This window comes from Stegastes partitus, unplaced genomic scaffold (genome assembly GCF_000690725.1).
Source record: "Stegastes partitus isolate 25-593 unplaced genomic scaffold, Stegastes_partitus-1.0.2 Scaffold1130, whole genome shotgun sequence".
Lineage (NCBI taxonomy): Eukaryota > Metazoa > Chordata > Actinopteri > Pomacentridae > Stegastes > Stegastes partitus.
In genome coordinates, this window is record NW_007578861.1 from 31,797 (window position 1) to 49,625 (window position 17,829).

The following is a 17,829-nucleotide window of genomic DNA, read 5'->3' on the forward strand; positions in this document are numbered from 1 at the left end:
CTTAATGGTATTAAGATATAAGATGCACAACGTCCATGTTTGTTGGTACAAACATTATTTTGTATGAGTGAGCTTTTGTTGAGATTCACAGATTTATGATATTCTTCGGTAAATGTTTTTTTAATTACGATGACTTTCTTTATTTTCTGCCCTCCAAATTTCAGATATTCACATTTAAATTGCTTCTGTAATCATACAGTGACTGCAGATCCCAGAGATGCTGTCTTAATTTTCACTCTATTTAAAGTGTGTCACAGCTTGAGCAGGTAAATCTTCATTTATGGCCCTGAGCAGTGTTTCATTACCAATTTATTAGGTGTTTCATACTTGTTTATAAGATGTTGTTCTGCTGCCTCGCACTGACTGCCACCAGCTCCGAGTCAAATGTCTTTCCACACCTTGGATTGGGCCAGTTTTTCTCCGGACCATTAATCACGTCAACAAAGTGCATGAAAAAGCTTCTCCCCGTTCGGTTATGGTTCCCCCTCAGTGTCACAGCCTCATCTGCAGTTTCAGAGCTCGTATTTCTGTCTGTCTTTCCGTCTCTACGCAACCAGACACACCTGTCTCGGCATGCTCGCATCGCTTCATTCTCTCGGTCTCACTACTACAGGAGCTTTATATGAGCATCTTTTGTTCTGCTCCTGCTTGTTTTGGATATTTCTAATCCATGCTCAGTGTTTCCATAATAGGTTACATAAGCCAGGCCACACATCTCCCCCTGCAAAACTGTTACTAATCCATCCTCTAGCTGCCACAGTAATGAAGTGTGAAATGTTGAACAGTAATTCAAGTACCAAAATGTAAAAGCTTATCTCTGTGTTATTTATGGCTGTCAGATTTTGCCATTATGTAACATCCGTCGCCTCGGGGTTCTGCCCTTTGACATCTTTATTTGATTAGTGGCATCAAAAGTGTCATTTGTTGCCATAAATGAAAGTAAGAAGATGTGATTTGATGCTTAAAAAACATGAAACTTTACTGTGGCAGCCTGTAGATCCTTTTTTTTTTAACTTATCCTTTACCCAGAATCCTTCTCCATCCATCTTCCATGCAGCTCCCATCTCCATCTCACATATACTCATCATCCACAGGGCTTCTAGCCAGGAAGTCTTGACACTTGACAGGAACCAGAGGGATGAGCCTGGATCTCCCTCCTCCTCCTCCTCATCTGACTATCTTCTGATCTTGCTGCCTCAGCGGGATGTTTCGAACCTGATCTGCACAGATAATGTAGCTCTGTCCCACTGCGAGGGGAATCTGGGGAGGGAAAAAACGCACGTCATGACCGCCCAAAACAAACAGTTCTAGTAAGCCGACGGGCGGTCCGCCGATGATCTTTCAGGTGGACCGTGCTGAGCTGTTCACTCCTTTAAATATGCGCCGGGGACGATGTCACTCATGTTCTGTGGCTTGTAGTTGGTTCGGATCCAGAATCCATCCGAGAAAAGCCTTTTTAAGTGGAATCCTCCTGAGAAGCAGACATCCATCCTTTCTTTCCAGTTTGATTCATGAGGTGTCTTTTTTTATGGTCCCACTGACCTTAAATATTTTTATGCCTCACACCTCAATCTCGCACCCCATTCTGTCTCCTGCATGTCTCTATTGCTGCGATGTTAAGTCATCAATCTTTTGAAGTATCTGTTTATCCCTGCTGGGCTCTCCTGTTGATCCTGCTGAGCGTGGACAGGCATCCACAGGGATTTAACCTCCACGGAGCAGCTGGAGACCTGGCATGTCTCCAATCAACCGGCTCACCCGCAGACAGTCTGATATCTCACTCTGAGGTTACCTGAGGTGTTGGTTCACCTCAGACAGATACCAGCGGTACAGTTAGTGCTGCATCTTACTGGTTCGGGTTACAGTGTCGCATTCCCCTCCAATCTCTCCTTCGTAATTCCTACTTAATGCCTTGATGAACTGTTCCACAAGGCTTTTCTTTTCTCTCACCTGTTGTGTTCCATTATGAAAGCGATCAGAGGAGGAAGAGAAGAAAGACCGATGAAGTGATCTGTCACCAGCTACTTGCTGCTCACCCAATTTCCAATGACAGCATCGTGACCTTCACTCTATCCGCCTTCTGTCCTGCCAAATCTCTCCTCCTCACTCCAGGCTCATGTTCAGCATCACGCACTGACAATATAAGGATACTTCCTTTAGAACTCGTGCTGCTGAAGTCAATGACGAGTGCATGATATCCAAACTCAAATCTGGTGTGTAATTGGATCCTAAGCCTCAGTAGGGTCCAATTAATAAGCCTGCATGCCCGGTCAATTATCAAATTTTCTGGTCTTATTGACTTCAGTCTGGGGATTGTATTCAGCATAATGATCTCCTGCATCACAGAAACAAAGCTTATATTTAGATTTTTTTTTAATTGCAGCACCCAGTGACACTGAGCAGTTGGATGTGCGCCTTAAAATCCAGACGATTTAAAGTTGGCCCACTAGCGCTCCAACAGCCCTTCCCAGTTCATTTGTCACACTTATGAAGAAGTACGGGCCGGCACGATCCAGAGTAAGCAATGCCTGCAGACGCATCTGATGTTTGCAGATGTTTCAAATGCTCCCATTTGTCCTGCTGGTTGTCAACTTGCTGGCATCCTCCCCAGCACAAGGTCATGCAGGGTGGAGAGGTCGCGTTTCCTCAGACTCAGACATGTGTCGGGATCTCCGGGCAAGCAGGAGCCAAAACACAATCAGTCCCCTCTGAGGTCATAGAGGGAAGTCAGTGCATTTACAGTCAAGTTAATAAGGCCATTAAACCACACGTAAATCAAACTTTATGATATGTAAACACCTTGGTAATCTGGTTACTCAGTCATAAAATAACACACATCACACTTGGCTAGAAATTCACAGAACAAACACTAAAAAAGACAAAAGAAAGAACAAAACCAAAACAATGAAAGAAAATACACATAAAACTGAAACATGACATGTAAGTGAAGCACTGAATATCAAAATAATTTACTAAAAATACTGTAGTTCCTAATATAGTTATATTATCCTGCAATTTTACTCCATGAATTCTGTTTTGACAGCTATAGTTATGTTTCACTTGACAAACTAAGATTTCACATACCGTAAAAAAAAATGTTAAAAACTTTTAAACTGTAATTTTTACAGTAAGTTTTCCCTGTTTTGTTAAATTACAGATGACAACTAGTAAAATAACAGAAAAAAAAGCATGAATTTATATGTTAACAGTGAAAAAAAAACATTTTCCACTGTATTTAGACTTTCTCAATTAGGAAAAGAAGACTGTTATTTTATAGACATTTGCATTATTTAACATTTATTCTGTGACAACATGTGACCACAAAATTACAAAATTTTACTGTATTTAAATGAGCTAAAAGTATCTTTATTTTACAGGTATTTGCTGTTTTTTTTTGTTTTTGGTTTTTTTTTGCCAGTTTTACAGTTTCTACTGCTTTAAGCGTATTTTAATGGCAGGATTTTTTTTTCCTAATTTTTTTTTTTTTTTTTACAAGGAATGTAAAATGCATGATGCTAAATAAATTAGGATGCATTTTTATAGATTAAATGACCTTAAAATCAGTTCAACATTGACCAACTGAAACAGTAATACAGATTCAGGTATATATTACTTATACTGAGGGTTTTTTTTCACTATTGAAATCATTTTTCACTCAGGACTTTTAACTGCAGTTCAGCATTTTGTTGTGACATTACTTCAGTAAAGGATCTCAGCTCTTCATCAATCACCTTTCATGGTCACAATATGTTTGAACATGATGCAAACTCACCCAGTCTGGGCTTCCCAGTAAATTTATATTTAAAGTAGTGTGTTCTGCATATATACAGCCATGATTTTTTAGCTTTTCATAAGAAAGGATGTGATCATGGCTATGCTCATAGTTATTACGTAGCTATCCTGAAATCAACTCTCTCGCTATAACTTCTAGCTGCATGCACAAGTGTATTGAGAAGTACAAAACTCGCTGCATTTGTTATTTGCTTACCACAGACTCATTGTGTCTGTTTCTATTTTGTGTTGCTATAATGTGCTTTTTTTCTGCTTAAACTCCAGCACCTAGTCACAGACAAAGCAGACTATACCATTTCTTAATATAACAACTATAAACCTTTGCTATATTGGGTTTAAAAGACACACAGTACATGTAATATTCTGCAACAAGTGGGATTTTTGACGTTAAAGGCAGAATATTCACATGTCCACCTCCCAGCCAGGTGCAGCAGTTTGAGGCCTCCTTAAGAGGAAAATCGCATCTGTTCTGTCTAATTCTGGTGATACCAAAGAAACCACAAATCAAGCAAATGCGGTGATGTAACCGTCCGATAGATGAGTAAGAATGATGAGGGATTAGTAGTCTGTGAAATGTGAGAAACAGCAACCCGAGCTCGTGTGACCTGCACACAGGGGTGACCGAACATGTCCAGTATGGGATCGCAGTTTTCTCCGAATGTCAGACGACACAGTGACTCACAAACTAACAGAGATTGCACACTGGCCCACAACACGACAAACACGCTGGCGGCGGTGTGAAGTAACAGCATCCTACAGAAAGTGTATTCTTAGAACAGGACTCCTGCTGTCAGGGGCCCTGATGTGTGTGCTCAACAAATGTACGCTCAGGCCTCCGGACTCCCTCTGTTGAAACCTGAAGCTGGGAAGGCACGAGAAAACTTCATGAATCAGTGCTGAGCCGACACTGCTGGCTCTGTGATCTACAGTATGTTGAGAGCAGCGGGGGATTTAGTGCAGATGAATGGCCCTGACAGCAGCAGTGATGAAGAGGGAGCCTACAGAGGAGGATGAAAAGGTTTAAAGTTACCGCCGATGCCACCCTGAGCGTCGAGCATTTCACCTCTTTGTTAGATGAACCAGTCTGAGAATCTAATCTGAGCGGAGAGGCTGAAATTCTAAAGGTTTATTCCACCTCATATAATCAGGGGCTCGACCATTTCTGATTTACTTGAAACTGTTTTATCATAAACTATGGATGCTTAAATAGGTATCTGTGAGTTTTTAGGTTAATTTATCAAATACTTTCTGAGATATTTTTATTTAAATATTGCCTTCCAACCTACAAAAATCTGAGGCTGTTTGGATGACAATATCACAGAAACTATTAAAAAAAAAAAAGGCCTTGGATTTTTTCACTGTCAACAAAAAGAAACATTGAAAAATTGTCTTCTGAAGCACATGAAGCTGCATGTCTCAGTAATACAAAACAAAATACTTTACAATATGAAATACTTGATCACAAAAATGAAAAAAAAAGTCATTGAACTGTCATGACTGATTGAGCATGTGTGAAAAGTTGTACCACAAAAACAAAATATTGCCGGGTTGGAGATGGTTGAGCAAAAACATTTTGTAAATTTTTGATGATTTAATATGGACTGACTGTATATGTAGATGGCAGTGTCTCAGACTCTGAATCTTTTTGTTTTGCAGGGAGAAAAAACAGTAATGCTGTAGAAGGTAAAGCTCAACATAAAGCATTGAGATCTATGCATTAAATAAAATACATGGTGTCATGTTAAATATGGATAAAGTTTAATGTATTTTGTTGTGTTTCTTTTCAGAAAAGCTGCCGCCATATGAGCCAAACATCCCTGAACCAACCACCAGGGCCGACTTCATGAAACGTAAGGCCACATTTTAAACACCTGTTGATGAATTATCGCCAATATCACTTCAAGCTAATGATGGAAATGAAATACACTTTAGACATCACATTTTTATGTTGGGTTTTACTTTTATTTGTCATCCATCTGCCTGCTTAAATCCATTAACTCAGGGAAAGGGCACTAACTCCATGACTGTCATGGTCAAATTCTACTTAATGACATATTCATTAAATTGTTGATCTAAAGACACCCTGTACCATTCCACTGTTCATTTCTTCATGTTTTACTGTTTTTATCCATGTCACCCTCAGTCTCCTGTTCTCTGCTTGTGTTTTTTCCCTCCTCGTCTCCTCAGACTGGCTCCCCCTCTCCCTGGATGATAAAACTGCACAGAAGCTGTTGTGGATTTCAGAGGGTGGCCTGAAGGTGGCTCGCACATCAGATGCAGTCTGTCCGTATCCCAACAGACCCGAGAGATACGATCACTCACCACAGGTAGGCCTGACGTTAAAGCTGAAACCACAGCGGCAGTCAGTGGTGAAAGAGGCTGTTTAGATCCTTTACTTCAGCAAAAGTAGCATCACAGCAGTGGAAAAAAGATAACGTCCTGTATGAGTTTAAATATGAGTACACAGGTGTTAGCAAAATGTGTTCTCTATTACAGTAAAGATGCTGGTTTAGTCTGTCTGACTGATATGTTATTATATATGACATCATTAGATTATTAATAGTGAAGCATCAGTGTGTCAGCAGCAGGTTACTGCCGCAGCTGCTGCAGGTTGAATTACTTTATATCAAGTTTTATATGCAGAGACAGCAGATAAATCCGAGGGCTTCAAACATGATTAACAGGAGAGGAAAGTAAAGCAAACAGTTTTGATCCATACATCTATTTTTGGTTTTTTGTTGTTGTTTTTTTTGTTGTTTTTTTAATCTTTGATTTTTGGTAAGATGTTGCATCATTCGAACATTTATTGAAATAAAACTACACGAGAAACTCAAAGGGAAAAAGTCCCTATTTGGTGGAATTGTGAACAACTTATAGACATCTGACCTGACAGCACACTAAGTTTGGGAGTGTTACCTGTTATGTACAATCTTCATATTAAAAGGAACTAAAGCTGCCAGGTAAATGTAGTCGAGTAAAAAGTACAATATTTCCCTCAGAAATGTAGTGGAAGCATTAAGTAGTATAACATGAAAATACTCAGGGTCAAAATTCTAATAAAAAATAATAAACATAAATGTATAATGATGAACATGATTTTTTAAAAATTATTAATGTTTGTACTCATGTTAACACCTATGACACAATGTCTCACCATATGTTGTCACTTCTTTAGTTTATTTCCAGCCAGAAGTAACCTAATAGTCAAACTCCAAATGTGTCCTGACTATGAATAATTCTGGCCTTACCTGTACGTCCCTTTATAAATACTTCTGTGGTTGTTTCCTGTAGTTTTTCAGAACTTGTGTTGGTGTAACTAAAGTACAAAAGACAACGTGAGGTAGTAAATGTTTGGCATGTGCTGGTATAACACTTTCTCAGGACACATTCTTAGTCATCAACTAATCCTTTTTAAAAAAGTAAAATAACAAAAAATCCTTATTAAAGTCTCCCAGATTCTAAGTTCAGTGTTTCTTTTTGTCACTGCTGTCATATATGACGAGAGAATTTCATGTTTTGAAGCTAAAACTGAGGAATCTTTGGCATTTTGATGAATGCTGTCAAAACAGATTACATGCAAACAAAACAATCAATAAATTGACTAATTCTCTGCTATGGAACGTTGGACTGCAGCTCACTGCCTCCCTCTGTGTTTAGGTGCTGTGTAAGGAGAGCCTGCTGGGCTATCGGGGGTACTGGGAGGTGGACTACGACGGCTGGGTGGTGATCGGGTTGGTCTGCGAGAGCGCCCCCAGGAAGAGCCAGGACGGGGCCTGTGGCCTCGGGGAGAACAGCGGCTCCTGGGGCGCCGGCTGGTCTGGATCCTGCTACCAGGTCTGGCACAACAGTGACAACGTGGACGTCCCGCTGCCCGCCGGCTCCACTGTTGGTGTCTACGTGGACCAGCCCGCCGGCATCATTAAGTTCCTCCTGGTGGAGGGGGAGGCCGAGAAGGAGGTGCGGCTGATTCACAAGTTCAAGGCCAACGTCCAGGAGAAGATCTTCCCCGCCTTCTGGGTGGGAATGAATTCGTTCTGCCTCATTCGGAAAAAGGATCAGTGACACAGTAATGGGATGAGGGGTTGAGTAGTGTAAATTTAAAAAGGTGTCAGGAGGAAGGTTAAAGCTTTGGGAAGTTTGGGGATCAAATGTTAGAGCACGTTGGGACATCTTTGTAGATTGTATCTGCCTTCTGTGGTGCATGAAGAAAGATGATTGATTTCAAGAAAATATCCACAGATGCCCAATTTGTTTGTTTTCCGTAATATGGTGTATCTATTTATTGTATTTAATCTAGAAACGTAGGGGAAGTTTAGTATGTTTTTATTACATGAGGGGCTTTGCATGAACTAGAGAGCCTTCGAGTCTGTATCTTTTATAATGTGTAGTCAATAAATTCTACTGTTGTCTCATAACAGACATCGTCTGTTAAATCTGTGTGAGGCTGCACATCAGAGTTGAATTCCCCTTCAGACATGCACTCCTTTAGGCAGAACAACAAACAGTAACATTTCTATTTCAATTTCAACACTGCACATGTCTGAACTGCAAGCACAAGGAGCATATTTGGAGTTGTTTGAAGACTTTTCTTTTTTTCCCCCTCCATATTTCAGAACCAATATTCGTCCAGAAATGAGCACACAAAGGACCATTTGGGTGTAAAATCACAGAACAACTTTCTTATTTACTGTCCCCTGCAACTTCACATCTATTACAAACTAAAACGCCCATAAAAATTAAACTTTACTACAATTAGGACAGATTTGAACAGGTCAGATTAATAAGACACACTCATAATGAATTCATTTGGGTTCTAACAACACTTTAAAGGGAGCTCAAGCTTGGTTTGTTGCTTCTGGCTGTTTGTTGGAGTCTTTCCTCTGTTTATTAAGTACCTGCATCATCAGCCAGCAGTAGGATTCATTTGAGTGTGTCTAAAGACAGAACGAGTTGTGTTGGTTTACACACGTGGAACAACAGCAGCAACTTCATTCATTACCTAAAATTAAAAATGATCCCTGAGACAGGATTAATCAGGGTCTATCGGCAAGTCACGCTTTCCTTCACCTCAGACAGGTGAGCTGTCACGAATCAGTTTAAAAGTCAAATCATTTGTTAGATAGTGGATTTAATATTAGCATTTTGCGTTTGCAGACTTGATGTACGGTCCAATAACAAATACCGAGCATGTACTGCGACTCTTTCCGTCCCTGTGGTGTGAATCTCTTGATGAAGTGTTGAGGAACATTAAAAGTGACCTGAATGTCTGAATGACAGAATATGTGACATGAACAGAAGCAGCAGAGCTACATATCTCATGTACAGGTGAATAATTTACACACTGTACATATGTATAGTACTTTTTATTACTTGTATCATTCCTTGGAATTTGCTTTTACATATGTGTATCCTTTTTTTAAAAATGATTTCATGTCAGTGCCTATTGCTGTGAATCAAATCACCTCACATGTGAAAACCTACTGCTGTCTGAACAGGGCAACATAGTGCAGCAGCGCCCTCTGGAGGCGTCTAATCATACTGCATGGTTAAGTGTGTGTTGACATAATCACACAGACATCTTTTCTCTTGGTGTTGCTCCTTTATTTGAAACATAAAAGTACTTAACGGAACATTTACCTGTTTTTTTAAAATGTCAGAGATGGACATTTTTCCTTTCAAAAATCGACTTTATCTTTCTCTCGCTCTATCTTTCTCTCTCTCACACAGTCACTTTCTCATTCATTCAGTCGTTTCAACAAGATACCTGGAGCGAAAAAAAAACAAAAAAACACAACATCCCCTAGAACTCAGTATTGGTTTACAATCATTCTATCAGTCAGTCATTCATTGGCAAAAGTAAAAGTAGAAATAGGCATGTTATGAGGAGGTGCTGGTGTCCTCTGCTCACATTTTGTAAAGCCACAAGCTTCATGTTAAGTCAACCATTTCTCTGGTTTCTATCCCTCAAAAGGAATAGAGTGGTTTCTTAGGGGGGCCGCGGCAGGCCTGTTGGTCATTTTACCCAGTAAATGATGGGAGCGGACAGAGAAAACATCCATGTGGTGATGCTAACGCTTTAGCATGTTGTGCTAAATGACGAAGAGGCCCTACAGTAGAAACTGCCGTCTTCATGATAAGACGAGTTAATGACCTACAGATGCAAACATTTTTGTAATTTATGCAAATATTCCCTCCCAGCTCATGTGGACAATTGTATAACAATGGAACAAAGTACACTGCTACTAACGTCTGGACTCTTCCTGCTCATTTTTAAACCTTTATGGATCATTTTGGAAATATCTTTCTCTTTCTGAGAGATTTGTGAAAAGATGGATACAACTCTTATGTCTTGTTTTTTTTTTTATGCATAGAGGAATTGTTGGTGCCCCAGACAGAAGTTTTATCCAGCACACACCAGTTCCAAAATCATCAAGACTGAGAGAAGAGTAGCAAATATGTTTATCAATTAGTTTTTGTACTTGGGGTTTCATTTGGTCAAGCATAAAATACATTTTTTGTTCAGGTCACACAGACTCGTTGCCTTTACTTTACATGGACAGATCTTCTGTTATGTGCAGTCACCCTCCAAACGCTCGTTCTGAAAAACCCAACCGCCCTTGTGGAGTGTTTGCCACAAATTCTTGGATGCACACGGATGTCCACAGACTTGGGCTGATGATGAAATGTAGACCAAGTGGATCCTTGCATACTCACAGATGCCTCATACTCCCTTGAGGATGTGCACAGACAGCACAGTTGTTGTTATAAAGTCAGTGTCTGCAAGTATGCAAGAGTTCATGTGAACTAAATTTCATCTTCAGCAAAGTAGGTGAGAGTGTACAGAGACCTCTCCATGGACATCAGCACAAAATTTGTGTAGGTGAGGCAACTATGCTACAAGAGCGTAGCAACCGATCTGCTATGCGTTTAGGCTCAGGCTGCAGAGAAGATATCTAAGATCTTGGTCTGAACTGATGTTGGGTCCTTATTATTTGGTAACATGGGGGATTTATAGATCTAGTATGAAGCTTCCTTGACTGTAGCAATGACATTAGGGTTGCCAAGGTAAATATCACATGTTTTGAGTTAAAGTCTAGTTTTCTACAAGTATCACGCCACCACCCGGAGCAGCGGACACGATGGCCCAGCAATGCCAAACATTCTAGCCCTTCAGGCTAATGTTGGCAACAGATATTTAAACTGATGGTTCAATCTCAACTCCAGTTCTCATTGAAGAACATCCAGACTTGTTTAGGTTACTGCTTCTGTTTTCTTCTCACTGCACAGTAGCAGGTCGTTGCTCCAAAGTCTCCATTTTGTTTACATCAGTTTCCCCATGAGCTCAGGAGGTGCTCTGCCCAGATTCATAACACTTTCCAGTCTGGTTGGAGTCAGCTCGAAGGTCCCATAAATGCGCACTTAAACAGCTTCTGACCTTGTAGTGTAGCTGAAGACAAATTTTAGGCTGCAAAATGGGGATCGCAGACTTAAGTAGATGGTGAAATTCAAGCCACATGTACAATCTTGTACTTGCGCAGAAAGTATAGTACTAGTTAAGTGTCCCTGATTCTAGCTTTACATTAAACAGACATAAGAGTGGTATCCATCTTTTCATCCAACTCTCAGAGAGAAAGCCCCCAAAAATATGTTCAACAGCATCTTTAGCTTTAGAGCCACATATTACAGTAAAGCTAATATCACTGAAAGCAGCGTCTGATCGAGCACCGGAGCCGACGATGAACCAGGTACTGATTGGTTGTTTCCTGAGATCTCATCACTTCACAGGTAATCTGACCAAAAGGCAAAACATCCCAAACTGTCAGCTCCACTATGCTGCTTTAGTGTCCTGGTTGTTCAGTGCAGTGGGTCACTGCACACTCATCTGGAGGTCCGATCCTAATGTAGTGCTGTGGCATGTGTAGTAGCTAGTGTTGTGAAATGCTCCGTGACAAAGTGTGGGCGGGTGTTGGGTGTAGTGTTGAGAATGTTATTAGTGTTCATAACAACATGACTCCTCAAAGCATGTGCCGTTAATTTTGGTTAGTAAGAAATAAATGGAGGTACTAGCTTTTACACTGTTTCACATACTATACTGTCACATTTGCCAGCCAATCCAGGGTTCCTCCCGTCACCTCTCTCCACATTTCCTTTTCCTCTCTGATTCTCTACCCCTTTCTGTTTCTCTCTACTTGCCTCCCTCTCTCTGCCTCTCTCTCTCAGTGTTTGAGGGAGAAGTCTCCTGTGTTGAGACGAGGTCGAGGCAGGGCTCCGAACATTTCCGTCCCGTCAGTGGCTCCGGGGGCAAGCAGGGCCTTCATACTGGCAGCGATGTGGTCCAGGTCAGCACAGCCCACCTGGGAGACAAAAAAACACAGGATGGTGAGGATGGATTAGGAGAAAATCTGGACAGAAATGGGGGGGAAAAAATCTGGATTCTGAAGTGCAACTTAGGAAATATCTGCCTGGTGTGACCTTACGCACTTTTAGTCACGAGCCAATGGAGCCGTCGTGGATGTTAGTTTGTGCATCAGTACTGAGGACTGAATGGTGTCTTTGTCTCGGTCTTTAGTCGGCATGAAATGTGTCAACTGACAGCAAACGACATAAAAACTAACGGCTAGTTTGAGTGGTTTTTTTTTATGACCATTTTCCTTTCAGGATCTCTGTTTGTATATCTCAGTTAACTGCTGGAACAGAGCATTTCCAGTTTATCTGAACCACGTTTCCTCGGGTTAATTCTTAACTAAACTATTTCTGTCTGTGTGGTAAAAAGAACATTCAGCCGCTGTGGTTAAAAAAGGAAGTTGACACCAGGTAATTTTCACTGTTCAAATATTAATAACACTCTGAAACACAGCTCCTTTGTCAGACCAGATGATAATTGCACTTTACCGCTGACCTGCAGGAGATCTGTACATTTATTCAGATTTAGAAAAGACACTAAAAGCCTGTAGCCTGCTTGTGTAACCTAATATGACTTTTTTTTTTTTTTTTTTTTACTCCTGTTTTTACTAATTAAATCTTTGAGGACTGTTAGTCACAGATATGACCAACACAGAAAAACACCAGTTCTTGTTCCAGTACTAGACCCACTATCTACCCAGCCACTACTATCTGAAAAAAAGGCCTTGAGTTGAGCTCATGTTTTTGATAATCCAGCCAACACTGATGATCCTGGATAACTTTGTGTTCACTAATCCAACTGTCACCAAACAGAATCCACTATGACATGAGATCCAACCAATAACTTTCAGTCATTAAAATCTATAGTGTAATTAATGAGCTAGTATAATATTTAAAGTAAGACTAGAGCAATAAAAAATCTTGAGAATTATTACATAGGTCTTTTTAAATAAGGTTGAAAAATGCTTCAACGTGTTTAGCATACAGCGAGAAAATCTTCTGAGTCTGTTGCTAGTCTTTAATTGATTGATTTGGTGCAGTTAACACTTAAAGCAGAGCTGCTTTGCAGACAGCTCTGTATTGGAGTGTGTGTTTAGTTGCACACTGTATTTCTTGCTTTGCTTTCTGCAACAGCAAGCTCACTCTGTCCTGCACACTCTCACATCGTGATTCATTCATTCTAAGAAATTCTGAATTCTAAACTTTTAGAAAACATAACAGTTGAAAATAGCCTGGAGACCAAAACAGTTTAGTATTTTTATCCAGAATGGAATGGAAATTACTATAGTCAGATTTCATACTGAGTGACTACTGATTTATGGGAAGTTTTTCTTTTTTTTTTCTGAACTCAGTTTTTTTTCCCTGTTAGGATCCTGTAGATAAGATCATTTTTCCAGTGAGCTGATTGGTCAGTAGTCAGGCTATTGACATGTTTGACCTTCTGAACCCACACATAGCTGACCACAGTAAAAAAAAAAAAAAAAACTCAAGTGAAACCCAAAAATAGCTGGCTAACCCATTATGAGATGTAGAACTCTGCATGCCAACCAGCAGCTGTACTTTCGTAAAATGGTATCTGCTCACCCTTTCTCCGCTGTTGCTGTCTCCAGGAGCAGCTCTGTTTCCTCTGCAGCCCCACACAGGCACAGATACAGGCAGGGAGCGAGCCAGAGCCATGGGGTGGGCGTGACGGGACGAGTAGGCAGCCTGACCCATCGCCATGCCACGCGATGGCGGAGGGGCGTCCTCGCTCAACGAGCCTGATACAGACAGGAAAACAAATGTGTAATATATGTATCTCTGCATCGGATACAAGACTAGTTTGATTCAGCAGATTCAACTCTTACCGTCGGTGCTCTCCTCCTCTCCGTCCGACTCAAAGAACGGCTCGCAGTCCCGAGAAAGCGAGTCCTCGTCCATAGAGAAAACACCTGCAGCAGAATGATGACGTGAATCTTCACAATCTACACTGCGGTTCAAAATCGATTCTGTCCATAAAAGTGCCACTTAGGAGGTCACTGCAAGTTAAACGTCACAAATAAAAAGTAGAAAGCCTCCTGTCTGGTTTTACAACGCTTCAATTTGTCACTTTGAAAACCTGCTTTCACTCAGATTACTGCATCGTTCCTCACCAGCACTTTCATTCCCGTAGGGTCTCCTCTCGTCCATGTCGTCCTCCTCTTCCTCATCCTCACACTCTTCTTCCAAATCCACGATCCCAGACCTCTGCCTCCCCCGCTCGGCCTCCAGCGCGCTCTTCTCCCGTTCCCTGTCTCCGGTACCGTTCTGCCCGCCGCCCTGGCCGTTCCCTCCTCCTGAGCTGTAGATGGACGGGTAGCTTTGGGAGTACAGTCTGCTGTTGGGACTGACTCCACCCACCCCACCGTCTCCTGTAAAGTTCTGCAACGACCACAGACATTTACACATATGATGGATGTTTTGAACGATTATCTCAGGAGGAATCACTGACCTGGCTGATATTTGGCATTTACCAGATTATTGGTATCGTTATTTGTATGAAGTGATCTCTGATAAACAAATGTGTTACTTTGGCACGAATGCAGCCACTCTGTGATCTCAAGCAATCAGACAGGGACAGATGAGTAAATCTGCAAACTCTAGCAGCTCTGGTGAATTAGTGATTGAGTGGTGAGGTAGCTGAAGTTCAAACACCACAACCTTACACATGCCTGGTTTACCCTGTTACACTAAAAATGCCTGAATATTTACCTTGTTGGTGTCAGTGCAGCTGGAACCTATTTTGCTGACAGTGCTAGGCTACGGCTATCACTAAGAGGTTAGTTGTGCCTCTTAGCCTGCAGCTAACACTATCTATAGTACCATAACATCTTCCTAGAGTAAGATTAACTTTAGTAATCTGTTCTAACTGACAGACATGTCTCTCTAGTAGAGACACAACCTGCAAAAACTGAACAAGAAGCACAACCGTCGCCACAAACCAGGAAACTGGCTTTCTTTCAAGTGGCTAAGGCTACGCTAACAGCTATCAGCTAAGTTAGGAGGCAGCTGCAGATGCAAGATTTGGGCCTTGGTGGGCAAAAAAAGTGGTAGAACAGTAAAAGATTACGAAAACAGAAAGGAAAAGCAGTTGTAACTCTTAATCAATCGATCTCACAGTGTCCTTGCATCATCACTGATTTTTCTATCATTCATATTTACTAATAATGATCCTTGTTAAAGAAGAAACCTGGTTATGAATGACAGTTTTCCTGCAATCACATGCTGCTGATATCAGTTCCAAATCAGTCTTTCTCGATCACCAATCATAGGTATCACTATCGGCCTTGATAACATCTCTCTGCAGCACAAACTCACCCCCCTGTGTCCGGGGTCAGAGGTCAAGTCCACCACCAGCTTGGTTCCCCCCTCTGTCCCGGCCTGGCGTGACTGCTTTTGGGCTGTTAGCATGGTCGTGGAGTGCAGCACACCAATGTCATCCATGTAGCGGCGCGCCGACTCGGCCAGGAATCCCTGACCCCATACACTGTAGGAGAAGTCGCACTCCCTCGGAAAGGCACTGCCACTCTCCCGCTTCCTCAGCCCTTCTCCTTCTCCGCTCGACGACCTGAACTTCTTGCAGGCTGTGAGTATGGCCAGGTCGCAGCCAGACTTTTGGCAATACACCTCGGCGGCGGAAAGCAGCGCCAGCCAGCTCTCTTTGTGGTTGTCCGGGATCTCGGGCTCGGATGACTGGGTGATGGAGGCCATAACGGTGCTAAATACTGCTTCAGAGAGAGATGGGCTGAGTTGATGGGACGACGCTGATGAATGACGAGGAGGTTCACTTGGGTGAGGGTTTATGTTGGGGCACCAAACTGAATGAAGCACTGACAGTGAACTTTGGTAGCTGTGGTGTGTCTGACTTTGCTTGTTGCTGGTGTACAAATAGGTTTTTTTGTTTTTTTGCACTGATGAAGGAGATGTAGGGGAAGTTATGACCTATCAGGCAGAGAGGCACTTTAAGATATGATGTACTGGGTGGTGTCCTTACACACTGAGAGCCAGGGGAGAGAAGAGATGTTGTCAAGTTGCTGGTGATACCTGAAAAAAAGCAAAAAGCAAAGTTAGCTACGAATGCAAACACCTTTCACTGATTGCAAATAGATGCTGCTGCTTCTTTATCCTTATTTAGGTGATATTTACGGATTGCATGCGTTAACATATGTGCAGGTAAACACATAAAGCTGCATTAAACGCTGGGAGCTGTGACTGTCGCAGCCCCCACCACCTCTGCGAGCTGCATGACAGTAGCTCCCAATGCTAACTGCTGTAGCTGCAGCACCGTTAGCTCTTTGTAATGACCCCTTGCTGATCCTCTTTACTGCCCTCTCTGCAAAGTCTCCTTTCAAACTGCCTGCTGTGGATTTTTCCTGAGCGGCTGTTACCGCCGCTGCAGCTGTTGTTGTTGTTGTTGTTGTTGATCTGCTTGTTTATTCTGTGTTTGTGTGCAGCCTCCTCATGATAGACCCAGATTTCACCTCCATTTTTCGGGCTTTAGCAGGAGCCCGAACTCCGAAGTGTAAATGACAGACACGAGGGAAGACGTTCACCCACCTGTTCGCTTTCTTTCTTCCACGTTGCCAGATGTTTATCGAGCTTAAACTTGTTTTAATCCTCCGTATTCTGCCTTCTCCCACGGTTTCTCTCCCCTAGCAAGGCTCGACACCAGCGGCAGCAAGCTAGCGAGTGTTAGTAAGGCTTAATAACGGTTAGGGATTTCACAATAACAGCGTTCCTGCAGCACACTTACAGAGTTGTAAGTAAAGCTGCTAAATCTATATAGATGAGGAATTTGTGGTGTCTGATTATGAATTAATCATTGCATTCTGATCAGCTTGTGAGCATTAGATAACAAGTCAGTCATTTATGACTTTTATCCCAGTAACTTGCAAAAAGTTTCCTTGTAAATCAATAATTATTGATGACTTGTGACTGGAACACTTCCTGTTAATAAGTTGTTCAGCAAACAGCTGTCTCACTTAAATAGCACTCTAAATAATTATATGTACTGTTGATTTGACTGGCAACACTTGCTTTTTAATGTTTTTGTCTTATTTATTTTTACCACTTGTCAGTGTTCATTGTTACTTATATGTGAACCCATACTTACAAACAAAATTGATGGATTCTGATTACATTTTCCATACTAAATGAATGACAAACAATACATAATTCAGTTCAGGCTTTTCCATCCATCCATTATCTATACACCATTTAATCCCCATTAGGGTCGTGGGGGCGCTGGAGTCTATCCCAGCTGACTTAGGGTGAAGGCAGGGGACACCCTGGACAGGTCACCAGTCTATCACAGGGCTATACAGAGAGACAAACAAACACATTCACATGCAGACCATTTAGAATCACCAATTAACCTCAACATGTTTTGGGACTGTAGGAGGAAGCCGGAGAACCTGCAGAGAACCCACGCTGCACGGGGAGAACATAGAAACTCCTCAAGCTTTTCCATTAAAAAAAAAAAAAACTATAGTTTTTGCTTTTGATTCCTTCTCTGCTGAAGAACAAATCTTCAGATGAGTCTACAATGCTGTAGTCTTTACCAAGCAAACGTGGCCTTACTTCTGCAGAGTTAGAGTGTGACTGTTAGGCCAGAGC

General features: G+C 41.7%; 2 protein-coding genes across 2 annotated transcripts in view; one reads left to right on the plus strand and one right to left on the minus strand.

Moving 5' to 3' along the window:
* LOC103368180 (tripartite motif-containing protein 16-like protein) overlaps positions 1-8,209 on the plus strand; it is an 8,749-nt gene extending 540 nt beyond the window's left edge. The window contains exons 2-5 of the mRNA XM_008296456.1: positions 5,449-5,475; positions 5,580-5,642; positions 5,980-6,119; positions 7,450-8,209. Coding sequence (XP_008294678.1) covers positions 5,449-5,475; positions 5,580-5,642; positions 5,980-6,119; positions 7,450-7,854 — 635 coding nt within the window. The 3' untranslated portion in view covers positions 7,855-8,209. The remainder of the gene's footprint in view (positions 1-5,448; positions 5,476-5,579; positions 5,643-5,979; positions 6,120-7,449) is intronic.
* Positions 8,210-9,371: 1,162 nt separating this feature from the next.
* Positions 9,372-16,903, minus strand: akt1s1 (AKT1 substrate 1 (proline-rich)). The gene is made up of 6 exons (XM_008296457.1): positions 16,771-16,903; positions 15,532-16,257; positions 14,328-14,595; positions 14,043-14,126; positions 13,780-13,955; positions 9,372-12,146 (listed from the first exon to the last, which is right to left on the minus strand). The coding sequence occupies exons 2-6, from the start codon at positions 15,922-15,924 to the stop codon at positions 12,009-12,011; spliced, it is 1,059 nt and encodes a 352-aa protein (XP_008294679.1). The 5' UTR covers positions 15,925-16,257; positions 16,771-16,903; the 3' UTR covers positions 9,372-12,008.
* Positions 16,904-17,829: the final 926 nt, after the last annotated feature.